Consider the following 13,564-nt stretch of genomic DNA (forward strand, 5'->3'; position numbering starts at 1 on the left):
TAACTGAGAGACGCGAATACAGAACACTACAGTCACAATCCTATGAAAAGGTCATTCCTTTAGAAAACTTTTTTATGCCACATTTTCTAACAGATGTCGTTCTTAAATAATCGTTTTTAGAAAATACGATACCAAGGGACCTTTCCTAAATTAAACTTTTGATGTCACCCTAAAAAGTTTTCCTAAGTCCCAGCGACGACGTCACAACACTCCATGGAGGGATTTTTCCCAAATTATTATTTGCATTTTTTTTTCATATTGGAAAATAAGTTAATATGACGACTCAACTTCTTTCTTAAATTATTGTTGTTACCTATGATTTCCAACTTGGCTGTAAAAAAATAATAAAACAAAGAAGCAATAAAATACAGAGTCATTTTATGCAAATCAAGTTTTCATTTATTCAGATATGTTTCAATTTTACACTTCAAATTCTCAAAATCGACAGAACCAAAACAATTTTCCGTGACATCGTAATTTTCTACCACAGTCTTTGCGACTTCGTGAAAGTCAATTACAGTTGAAGCGTGGTTGAAATATTTATAATACGTTATCGTACATTTCTAGACATTCATGACCCAGCTGATTAGTATAGCCCATAGCACAACCGTGGCAGTCAATAATTTTTCCGATGCTAACAAAGTTTTTCACTTACCAATTTTGTCACAATGTCAGTGATATAAATAGAGCTAGTCCCTTTAGTTTGCATTTCGCGCGCACATACTTCTAGATATTGAACTCAAAGCGTTTTCTGCACAAACTCGCTGACCACGGTATGAAGCGGTTTACCATACTCGCTCCAGAAGAGTGTTTTGGCAGCAGGAAAAGACATTTTGAGGGGGTTTTTGGAGCACTTAAAAGTTTTATTGTCCCCACGATGTAGAGGTTGTATGAATACGTCATCACCGCTGTAGTCCACGATCAGGTTCTCTGACACTATAAAAGTTCTGCCGACGCGTTGAAGCTTACTGTGGCAGGAGAATTCGGTTCTCAAACACTCCCCCATGTATGGAGAGAGAGTCGCTGCATGAGTTGATCGCATTCGTAAAATTCGTGGATATGTACGCGCACTTCACCATTGAAGATCATGACGCTACCGAAAAAGTTCTCCTTCACATGGAAGATCTTGGGAGGCGGCGCTTCCTTTTTGAAGACGCTACGACATCTCTTAGCTGGTGGTGGAGTGCTTGGCGATGGGCTCTTGTTGCTTGAACCCATTTTCCGGAACGTCAGGCTGAGTCGGACGTCTTTCACTTTTTGATCTTTAGGTATCCCGTGACACCACAGTTGATTGGTTGGAGGCCGCATCGTTAGCAGGCTGTTGTGTTCCAGGATGCGGTCCACAGATTTATGTCCTTTTCTGGGGAAAACGATTTTTCTCTCCACGCCCAGGGAAAGGCAAGCGATGGGATGATCTTTCACGAGCTGTACTTCGTCATCGGAATGCGGGGAGATGCTCTTGGTTCCATCCGAGTAGCGGTTGATGACTACAACATTGTAGTCACAACCAGTGATACTTTCAACCACGGCTTTCAAATCCAAGAGGAGAGGTGTCCACGGTTGGGCTTGGACGACCATTCTAAGAGTGGACACTTAGGTGATTTGTCCATTGCTTGTTTCTGAGAATACGCAGATGTGGCGAGTCCCGAAGAAATGGGTTTCAATTGTTTTGACTGCCCCACATGTTCTTTCACAATTATTTTCTCCCAATGTTTTCAGCGTTATCTCGAGATGGTGAGAAAGTCTAATGTAACCATTTGTAGGGTACGGTTCTGCCGAGAAGAGACAGATACGGTACATATGCACAGTAAGTTCTTTCGATCATTTCCTGTAGAATTTTCTTTCCATGTGGTGCTTTGCTTACTGACAGGGCCGTCTTAAGAGCGTCATGGGCCCCCGGGCCAATTGATTTTTCTGAGGCCCAACCTGGAGAATTCTCGAAAATTTCAATTAGTTTCCATTTTTGTGAGGCCCCCTCTTCTCTTGAGGCTCCCGGGCCGTACTAGGGTGGAACCATGCGTTCAGACGGCACTGCTTGCTGACTGTGTAAAATCCGCCATGCTTGATATTTTATTTTGACAAAACAAATTAATCAATTGCCACAATACCTTTAGTATTCTATTTGCAATTGAATGAAATATTTTTTGGAGTCATTTCTTAAAATTCGACTTTAAGAAATGTGACATCCCTTAAACTTGATAAATTAATTTTTTTTTTTTTTTTGATTTCAAATGTTTCTTTTTTCTCCATCGGTTTAGAAGCTTATAAACTAAGCTTCGGTTTAGTTCATTGTTTCAATAAAGTTATTTGAAAGCAATAGAATGGATAATAAACTGAAGTGCCAAAAAAACTGGTACAGGCATGCGTATGCAAATAAAGAGATATTGAACCAATCATAGTACTGCGCTGCGGTCGGCAACGCCTATATAACACAACAAGTGTCTGGCATAGTTGTTAGATCGGTTACTGCTGCTACAATGGCAGGTTATCGAGATTTAAGTGAGTTTGAACGTGGTGTTATAGTCGGCGCACGAGAGATGAGACATAGCATCTCCGAGGTAGCGATGAATTTTGGATTTTCACGTGCGACCATTTCACGAGTGTACCGTGAATATCGGGAATCCGGTAAAAAATTAAATCTACGACATCGCTGCGGCCGGAAAAAGATCATGCAAGAACGGGACCAACGACGACTGACGAGAATCATTAAACGTGACAGACGTGCAACTCTTCCGCAAATTGCTGCAGATTTCAATGCTGGGCCATCAACAAGTGTCAGCGTGCGAACCATTCGCATGGATCCATATGAACCATTCCATGGGCTTTCGGAGCCGAAGTGTACCCTTGATGACTGCACGACACAAAGCTTTACGCCTCGCCTGGGCCCGACAACACCGACATTGGACTATTGAGGACTGGAAACACGTTGCCTGGTCTGACGAGTCTTGGTTCCAATCGCTTCGAGCTGATGGACGTGTACGGGTATGGAGACAACCTCATGAATCCATGGACCCTACATGTCAACAGGGGACTGTTCAAGCTGGTGGAGGCTGTGTGATGGTATGGGGTGCGTGCAGTTGGCATGATATGGGACCCCTGATACGTCTAGATACGACTCTGACAGGTGACAGGTACGTAAGCATCCTGTCTGATCACCTGCACCCATTCATGTCGATTGTGCATTCCGACGGACTTGGACAATTTCAGCAGGACAATGCGACACCCCACACGTCCAGAATTGCTACAAAGTGGCTCCAGGAACACTCTTCTGACTTTAGACACTTCCGCTGGCCACCAAAATCCCCAGACATGAACATTATTGAACATATCTGGGATGCCTTGCAACGTGCTGTTCAGACGAGATCTCTACTCCCTCTTACTCCTACGGACTTATGGACAGCCCTGCAGGATTCATGGTGTCAATTACCTCCAGCACTACTTCAGACATTAGTCGAGTCCATGCCACGTCGTGTTGCGGCACTTCTGCGTGCTCGCGGGGGCCCTACACGATATTAGGCAGGTGTACAAGTTTTTTTTGGCGCTTCAGTGTGTATGGCTCATTGCTTCCTAATGTAATTCTCAAAATTGATCCATTTTTGAGGTTATTGGCTTTATTGTTATAGCCATCGCAACTGATAATTGCATTATTAACAAAATAGTGGGTTTGTCTATTAGTCCCCCATATAAATTTCCATGTTCATCCTCGCCCTTCAACATACAGGGTCAGACCATTTTTTCCCTGATAGTGCATCTGATTAAAAATATCAGAAAAGCTGGCTGTATTAAAAAGGTGTTTTTTTTTCCCCAATTAATTTTGCCCCGCCTATAAATTTCGCGATGTTCAATTTTTGCCCTTCTTGAACATAAGATCACACGTTGCTTGATAATATAATTCTCAAAATTAATCTATGTTTGTCAGTGATTGGTACAAAAGGTGCATTTTCGAAATAGGCTGCAATGCGTTATGATAAACAACTTTGGGTTCTTTAGAAATTACAAAATACTGTGTTGATGAATTGGGTTATATATATATAAATATATATAACTGGAAAATATATACAAATACTTATTCTTAAAAGCCAGGTTTTGGAAATATAGACAGGTACTAATAATATTTTTTTGAAGTAAGTTTTAATATTTGGGAGGGGGTAATTCTGTGTATTTAATCAAATTAAATCAAAGGTGATTGATAAAGGAAGCTATTCTTATACAATCACTTTCATTCTAAGAAGGTACAGAACTGTTTTCTTCAATGCATATACATTTTTAATTCTGTATCACTCACATTTCTTTAGAAGTTGTGCGATTCAGCCCTGTTGGTTCAATTTTCTTGCTTTCAAACTTCAATATTATAGTTTACAAACTTCACTGTTCTCATCTTCTTGGCGGAAAGAGACGGGGACAGAGAATATTCTCTGAAAGGGCTACTATTATAAATTACTAGAGAATATTCTTATCAAATAACTATTCTCAAGTTATTTATCGAGATTATTTATTGTAATACATGTTATTACATATATTCTTGATAATAGTCTCTGGAAAGATTTTGGTAACTGAAGAATATTCTCTGCAAGCACTATTATTAACTTCAGAATAATTATTTTCTATATGAATATTCCCCAGTAATTTATGATAGTCCTTCCAGAGAATGTTCTCAAGGGTATTATATGTAACTATATATTATAAATAAATAACAGGAGAATATTTTCATCAACAAGAACTTATAAGAATATTCTCAAGTTATTTATATTAGTCCTACCAGAGTAGTCCATTCATATCCAATCCATAGTGGAAGGAGCAAAGCAACGTATATTTATTTCATAAAGTTTTCTTTTACATATTTATTTTTTTATAAATGACTGAAAATATATATTGTATGTGATGAAAAATAAAGGATATTATATAGTCGAATTCGTTACGATTTTTTTTTGTATTCAATGGATACTTTTTTGGTTAAAATCAACAGAAATTGAAGTTCTGAAAAATTAATGCTCTTGGGGAAGTTTTTAGGTCAAAAGGTAATTTTTCAAATATTAAGTTTTTATTAAAACTCTGGCCCTAATTGATACTTGAAAGTAATGAATTATAAGAATAAACTTGTCTATTCGATTGCTCAAGTCTCTACTAATTCGGCCTCTTTTTCTATAACATTGAGAAAAAATATAGCAACGTGTGTTAAATATATAACACATCGGCGTTAGTGTGTGGTGCTGCTGGAAAACGATCTTACAGGAAAGGTGGGTTTCGTAGGACGGAATGAGATGACGTCACGAATCTCGGGGTCAGGCTTTCTGCTTTAGAAGGTATTGACCACACACAGGGAGAAAAAAAAAAAAAAAAAAAAAAAAAGGCAAGTCACATTACGAAGCGAGAAAAGAGTAGTTTTCGTCTGCTCGTTCGTGGCTGTCAAACATCTGCTTTACGCGGGTCACCAGTACTGTGGTGATTCTAGTGCTGGTGGATGCGTCGTTATTTCGGAAACATACAGAGTCATGACTCCTTTCTTTTTTAAAGTTATTTAATAGAAGAGAGAGAGATTTTTACGACATGTTCGGTCGACAGTTGGAGCCAGACTGAACTCCAATACTAGAAGGCACTAGATAATGCCTAGCTAGTGAGTGGCATAAAAAACATAATAAAAATATTAAAATTGCGCAAGACAAGCAGCGCCACAGCCTCATCGACGACGTCCTCAGGCCAACATCTTGTCGGACGAGCTTACAGTGAACCCGTCTTTAGCGCATTTCCCAGAGAAGGGAGCCAACAAACTTTTTTTTAAGTTAACGATTATTGTGTCCCGCTAAATATTCAGATCCCCTAAATTGATTCCTGCATATTCAAAGGGTTGTATTTTCAGTTCGATTGTCATGTCTTAAATCTAATTATTTACATTTTTTCTAATGGGACTCCATCTTCAATTCAATTTCCTGTTTCATTAAAAATGTGATTTAAATTGCAATTCTTGTTTTGGTGACTCCAAACATTTGTTGACATCTATTTTTAATATTACTAAATTGTTTGATAATATTAAACGTGAACCTAGGTGAAATTCGGAACCCTTCCCCTTTTCTGCACGGCCATAACCATTTTTTGATTATAAATGAGTAAACTTTAACAGTTAATCTAAATAACATTATAGCACTACTTGAGAAGCATAAAGTTACCTGTATTTTTCCAACTAGCTGCAAATCCTACAGGTATTTTTGTCATCAATTTAAAAATTGTAATTATTTTGTATTGGTGGCTTTATTATTGTAAAATGAAACATTTTTTTAGGTGCCCTGTTTGACATGGCTACAAAGAAGCAGCAAAGAAAAACGGAAGACGAAAACCGTAAATTTAAAGTTGAGTGGACCGAGACTTTCACATTTATTCAAAACTTAAATGGCCTTCCGACCTATCTTATGTCAGGAAAAATCGGCTCATAACAAGAAATAAAATTTGAAGAGACACTTTACAACTAAACACGTGCCTTAAGTATTAAATATCCTATCGGTGATGCAAGGAAGAAAGCAGTTGAGAAACTTCAAAAGAGTCAAGAAAAATCAAATTCTGTATTTAATTACTTTATGCAATCTTCCAACAATGTTAATATTGCAAGTTTTGTGGTTAGTCAAGAGATTGCTAAGAGAGGAAAACCATGTACAGACGGCGAATATATAAAAAATTGTTTTGTAAATGCATCCGAAGAGCTGTTTCGGGATTTTAAGAACAAAGCAGATATTCTAAAAAAATTAAAGAGTTACCATTATCTCTCTGCTAAAACAGTGAAAGATGGAACAGTCAAAATGTCTTCGAATATAACCAACCAGCAAGTCGAAGATCTTAAATTGGTTTCAACTTTATCAATAGTAGTTGACGAGTCTTTTGACATAAATGATACAGCGCCAGTTTCACTTTTTGTATGACATTGTATTGACATTGGCAACTTTTAAATGCAATTGCTGGATTTAAAAAATAAAGAATTATGGAGCTCGAAATTTGAACGCCTTTGTACTGATATAGAAATATTGGAGAAAAACGAATGTGAACTTAGTTCACAGCACAAGTGGTCTGCTTTGAAAGACCTGGAGAAGAGAGATATGTTAATTTTTAACACCTGGACTAGTACTATACTATAATAGTACTAAAACTATTCCTGACTCATATAATCAGCTGAAAAAACTGGCGTTTGCTGTTCTTTCCTTATTCGGGTCTACATATTCATGCGAACAATAATTTTCAAGTATGAACCTTATCAAGAGTAAATTGAGAAGTCGTCTTATTGATGAGAACCTGGAATCGTGCCTAAAATTAAAAAAAGCAACATACAAACCTGACTTACCCAAACTTTCCAAGGCGATGCAAGGCCATTGTTCACATTAGTTTTTGTCAGTCATTGTCATGGACGAGGTGCATGTATGGTTTAGTAGTAGTAGTCATTTTCATGATTTAATTTTATGGATACCTTACAATTTAATTTTATCAATAAATAATATCGTTATTAAGTGTGATATCAAGTTTTATTCAACGTACTTATAGTTTAACTAAGACTTAAAACTTTAAGTAAAGTTTATTAAGTTAATTTTATAGGGAGCGTTGTGGAGTAAAAGAAGATGTAGTGTCAAGGATTGAGAAAGGTATGTTGAGATGGTTTGAATACATAAAGAGGATGAACGAAAGGAGATGAGGTAGATGAAACAAGTATACAAGACGAGTGGGGATGGGAGAGTTGTAAGGGGTTGACCTCAGCGAACGTACCCAATCAGATCGAGGACGATTTTAACAGAGGCCAGCTTAGGAGTACCCTAATTAAGTTAATAACAATGTAATGTACCTACCTATATAGTTTAAGTTTAAAAAAATTTGGCTCTCAAAAGAAATTTCAATCGTTGTACTGTTGATACTTGGCTCTGTTGACTAATGAGTTTGCCGACCACTAGCCTAACCAATTTGTTCTCTTAACTGGGGCATGGGGGAGCTCTATTGTATCGCGTAAAATTATATACAAATCACATAATGGTATCGAAATGTAATAATATTTATTACACACTATTATATTTGATTATTTAGTTTAAATATACAGTAAAACTTTGATATAACAATATTCTACGGACCAAAAAAAAATGTTGTTGCAGAGGGATTAAAGAGAGAGAGGCAATATCGGCATTGTTAATATCATCGAAAAATTCACTTTTATGTATTTATTCGTTACAAAATATTGTAATTGATTAGTGTATTTATAAAATTCACTTATATATGTATTGTCCCTGTAAAGATGTTTACCGCATAGCGCTTTTGTGTACACAAAGTGTAGCAATACAAATAACTTTAGCTTTCGGTGATCATTTAGTGTGAAATATTGATGTTATTAGACGCCTTCAGAAGAACAACAACAAGTGACGAAGTTAAAATTAAATTCAAAACGATTTTCAACAAAATATAAAAAAATATTGTTGTAGCGATTTCAAAAATCTCCTAAAAATATCATTATTGAGACGTTTATCATAGTAGAGGATGTCGTTGTACCGAGAATGTAACATTAAACCAGGCAATTCCAAACAAGATTTGAAAAAAATATCATTGTAGTTGTACGCTATTTATTATCGATTATCATTGTAGCGATGTTTTGCTGCATATACAAATGCCGTAATGGCGGGGGGGCGGCATTCAACATTTTTTTTTTCCCCCGAAAGGGGTTTCTTTTTTTTACTGAAAAAATACACCATAATCTTTTCTCAAGGGAGGTGCACAAAATTTTTGGAAGGGAGGCTGCAAACAATCCTGGCCTGGGGGCCCGGCACTAGCATGTGGGGGCCATGCATAACTGCGCAGTCTGCAGTTTAGAACTGCACAAGCCAACCGCATTGTGAGTGGCGCTACCTCAGTTCAGTTTGGTTGATGCCACAGTTCTGTCAAGATATGAGCCGGGAATTTCTCGCGTACATCACTCAACAGCGAAAGGTATTTCGGAGCGTGTGTGCCGGAGGAAATATTCAGGCTGAATCCGTAAACCTCAACAGGACGGCCTGATAAATTTTTCATCAGAGGATTTCCGGTACGTGTATGGGCCCCTTAAAACGATTTCGTTTTGAAAAAGAGGACGGTAAAATTTCTAGTGCTCAAACCGGCAGAAAAGAATAAATATAAATAGCACTGAGTTATCTCTTCGCTTTTGTCTGAGTGATATCTTTTAGACAATACCAGTGGCCTGGCTACTATTTGCTTTGCATACTTCCCGAGAAATTTTTCTAGTTTACTAAAAATCAATAAAATTGGAGCTGCCTCTTTCTTGCAGCAAACAATTCGACTGACGCGTCATAAAATTAAATAACGTGTTACGATTTTTAACTTGAATTAATATCATTGCTTTTATCTTTTCTTCGGCAGGTACCAAGCTGTGTATTTACGGTAAAGCGATCCGCATCACTGTCTTACAAATGTTGTCCAAATTTTGAATATTATCCAGTGCTTCCATTCCGTGGTATCAATTTGCATGGAAATAAATGCAGGCTCTATAACAGTAATCACAAGTACTTAGAGCTATTGAGTGGTAACGAAGATCCTGATGGCTATGAGATTCCACGTAAAAGAATTGGTCTTTTAACAAAAAAGATATCGTTGAAACATTGTTTCAACAGCACAGATTTGTCAACTGTGAAAAATCATGATACAGGTGAAGATAAATTACTCTCACCTCCTGTGTGTAATGCAGTATATCCTTATTCCGGTTATGAGATTATGTCAAGCAATCACAATTCAGTCTGTACTAATGCTAAACAGGAACATCTATGTTGCCCATATCATAGACATTTGTCTATAAATGCTCTTATAAATGAGCCTAAGCTAACTGAAAGCTTACAGAAAGTCTCAGAAGTATGTGAAGACTTTTCTCCCCAAAAGGTTAAGCTCTGTGGAGAAGATCAATTGTACTTTGAAACAGGTTCTGTTGGCAGCTTAAAATATGTTGTTTCTGCAACGCAACATGATTCGAAGAGACCTTTGCACGCACCCAGTTCTTCAGAATGTTGAAAAATTTGTTCAGTGTATTAAAAATTGCAGTTAATAATCATTTTCTAACTCTCCAAGCAATAAAGGAAGTTTTCTAATCGTATTTAATGCCTCTGTTTCCGTTTCTCAAATGTTTTTATCTTTTACATTGATCTTGACTTTTTATTATTACAATGGCCTCTGTAATGAACGCACTAGACTGATTACTACATATCGTACGTATTAGCTTACATTGAGATGTTCATTACAGGGATACCATCGACCGGCCAATAATTACACACACTATTCCTTGTAAAAAAATCTTATATGCAAAAGTGTTTTCAGTTTTTTGATTTGATCAATAATTTTTTCTTAGCTCCAAGTCATAGCTCTTTAAATATTTATTACATCACTTCAAGATCCTGCCAAATTAACAGAACGTACACCAAACGTATGATAGCGTTTTCGAAGTTACTGATGATACAGTAATTCTATTTTAACCCTAAGAGAAATCAAGAAGGCAGAAACCACTTTTTTCCGTGCGCGCACGCGGATGTTTTTGCTTGGTTCAAATTGTGCACATAACGTTTGTGTTCATTTTAATTGTCTCGTTTAAAAAAAATGAATAGAGTCTCGCTAACGATTTTGAGATATTTTTTTCCCGCTCCAAATTACAGGTTTCCGAATATATACATGTTACATCCATGGATCCCCCCCCCCATAAGGGTAGGGCGACAGAGTGAAAGACAATTACATAGTTTTTGGTTTTTTCATGCTATAAATTCACTATAGGAGGGCCCGTGAAAAGCATGGCTTGGGAGCCCATCAAAGATCCCAGTCTAGGGTCCCTTCCCTAGATGTGGAAGCCATGGTTGCAGTCTTTTGATTGTAATTCTGCAATATAATCAATCACGATCAATAATCGATAACAGTTACAGAGTTTCAATTTTTTACGGCATCTCATATTTATGATATGAGTGTGTATCCTCAGTAGCACACAAATATAGAACGACGTAGAGATTTCGGCATCGTTCGACGTCATTTGGAGATATCGTACGACATAAAACTGGTATACGTTTGTCGATGCAGTTCGACGTAAGGAATTCGATGTCGAACTATATCTGACCCGACATCGTTTGATGTCGTTTACCGATCGATATCGTTAGGCATGAGTAGTAAAAGGATGAGAAAAACAGTATAAATTTGATGACATGCGATAATAATGTTGCCTCTCTATATAACGATAATCCCTCTACAACGATATTTTTTTCCTGGTCCTCAGACTATCGTTATATCGAGGTTTCACTGTAAATAAAATCGGGTATTGATTGGGTTGGAGAGGGTAGTAACAGTAGTCATGCGGGACAGATTCATTCTACCATTCATATCTATCATTATCAGACTCTAGGTGAGATGATTATCCCCCATCCCCCCCCCCCCCACCTCTTGGTTGGATATTAAGGGAATAAGAAGTCAGAAAAACTTCTAGAATGGGATTACTGCTACTTAACTAGTAAACAAGCATAAAACCCCAACTTGTTTGATTTAATTATGAGTTTTAAAAACATTAAAAAAGCAAAACGGCACACATTTATGCAGGATACTCATCTTCATCATACTTATTTTAATTGAATTTTATGGTAAAATTCATGTATATATATATAATGCACGCATCACGTACGGGCAAAGCTGATAATAAAAGTGGTTAAATTAAAGTGAAATTAAGTATGATTTCTTTCATATTTATAAGACCCATGAACTTCATTTGAAATCATACCTTTCAGACCCAGTACTAAGAAACAGAAGAGGCAGGCAAACACCAGCTAAAGCACCGGGCCCTGCAACTTGGGCAGGCCCGTAACTATTCTGAGGCAACTTGGGTGATGCCCCGAGCCGAATGAGTGGGGGGCGCGCCTGCAACTCCTTCTTTTTCTGAGCATAACAATTTCAAAGAAAATCTAACAAAAGACTGCTCCCGAGAAAGCACACTACGGCCCTGGGAAGGGGCAGGGCCGTCTCAAGAGCATCATGGGGCCTCCGGGCCAAGTGGTTTTTCTGAGGCCCTACCTAATAAATTCTAGAAAATTTTAACTAGATCTCTTTTCGTGAGGCCCCTCTACTCTTGAGGCTTCCGGGCCGCTCCTGGGTGGGCCCTTGTGTTAAGACGGCACTGGGAAGGGGTTGTTTTTTCTCTCTGTAGATTTTTTTTTTAACCTCAGAAACTTCGGCTTTAATTTCAACGATAACGCACAATTCTTGAAGGTTGGGCTGAATATACCTGATGTTAAAAAAGAATATCTAAAGTGAAAAGAAGCCACCCGCACGTTTGTGCATACAGGATGTAAACGGATTATGCATAATCACCGGTAAAAGTGATAAATGTTGCAAAATTTATCAAACTTACCGAGACGATTGGTGTTTGTGAGACTTGTACAGAGAGAACTATTCTGAAAAAGGAGTTCGATCTATGGTTCTATTATTTCGAATTTGCTCAGCTAATCGTAACTTCCAACTGTTCTTCCTACATCTTTTAATGGCAACAAAAGACCACTCAATCTGCTCCTAGAAAATCTCGCATTTCTCTCTTTCAGATGTTATTTTTCCAAACTTTTAGTTCCAGAACTTCTTTTCTTCTGGTTTCGCGGTGCCAATCCAAATGTTTTCCAATATGTTTTGTATCCAATATGTTTCTCAACTGTCCCTCAAATCGTAATTAATATATAAGCTTACCTTACAGTTACAGGCAGCTCGATTAAGTTCACACTATGATTCGTATTCCCAAATAATGTATAACACTGAAAAAATTGCGTGTTTCAATAAACTGGCACACAATTTAATTAATAAATGTATTTGGTTAGACATATCATCGCTCTTACACTCGGGGCCGCAACTAGGGCGGTGCAGGCGGATCTCGTGACCCTGGCGCTAGACCCGAGGGGGTGCAAATTTCATTCTGAAACCTCTCCTTCAACATTACAAGGGGGCGTCCAAATGCGCATTTGCCCCGGATGACCAAGCATCTAGTTGCATCCCTGCTTACACCTAGTACCTTACCAAGGTGCAAAACAATGCTGTAAAGCATATCTTAAGGACAACGATACCAATGGAATAAAACAATACATATTTTGCACCTCAAACTTTTTTTTAGTTTCAAAAACAGAATTGGAGGGTGGGGTTCATGATTGTGTGGAATATGGTTTGCAAAGTTGTTTAAAAAAAATCAAATTGAATTTCCAACATACGTTCCTCATTAGTTTCTTGAAAGGGAAAAGATGTCTTTTTAGAGTCCCGTTGTGGCCACACCTTACCAAGACCATACTGTCTAGGAGCCAAGCCTCCTTTAAGGCTCCAGCCTCATAGGAGGCTTTACCGTTACTCACCGGGTATCAAGATCCACGAAACTCCGGAAAGATGTTCAGTTGTGTTTGTGCGGTTTGTTACAATTTTCGACACACACACACACGTTGCACTCAGGGGCGGCTTTGGACAAAATCTCTTCCCGAGCGGGACCTATTTTTGGGCCCCTGACCTCCCCAATTAGAAAATGATGCGCTCAAAGGAACAGCGATATTTTATGTCATAACACATCATGTCG

The 13,564-nt window shown here is 37.9% G+C and overlaps 1 protein-coding gene across 4 annotated transcripts in view; it reads left to right on the forward strand.

The window, feature by feature from the left end:
* Positions 1-10,091, forward strand: part of sev (receptor protein-tyrosine kinase sevenless) — a 1,896,734-nt gene extending 1,886,643 nt beyond the window's left edge. For 3 of the 4 annotated variants that reach the window (XM_089239534.1, XM_089239532.1, XM_089239535.1), the window contains one exon: positions 9,370-10,091. In XM_089239534.1, coding sequence (XP_089095660.1) covers positions 9,370-10,011 — 642 coding nt within the window. In that variant the 3' untranslated portion in view covers positions 10,012-10,091. The remainder of the gene's footprint in view (positions 1-9,369) is intronic. The other variant, XM_089239533.1, reaches the window with a different exon arrangement.
* The last annotated feature ends 3,473 nt before the right edge of the window (positions 10,092-13,564 follow it).

This window comes from Pholcus phalangioides, unplaced genomic scaffold (genome assembly GCF_987345545.1).
Source record: "Pholcus phalangioides strain wild (caught in Gottingen) unplaced genomic scaffold, Ppha-v1.0 ptg000011l_1, whole genome shotgun sequence".
In the NCBI taxonomy this organism is placed as follows: Eukaryota; Metazoa; Arthropoda; class Arachnida; order Araneae; family Pholcidae; genus Pholcus; species Pholcus phalangioides.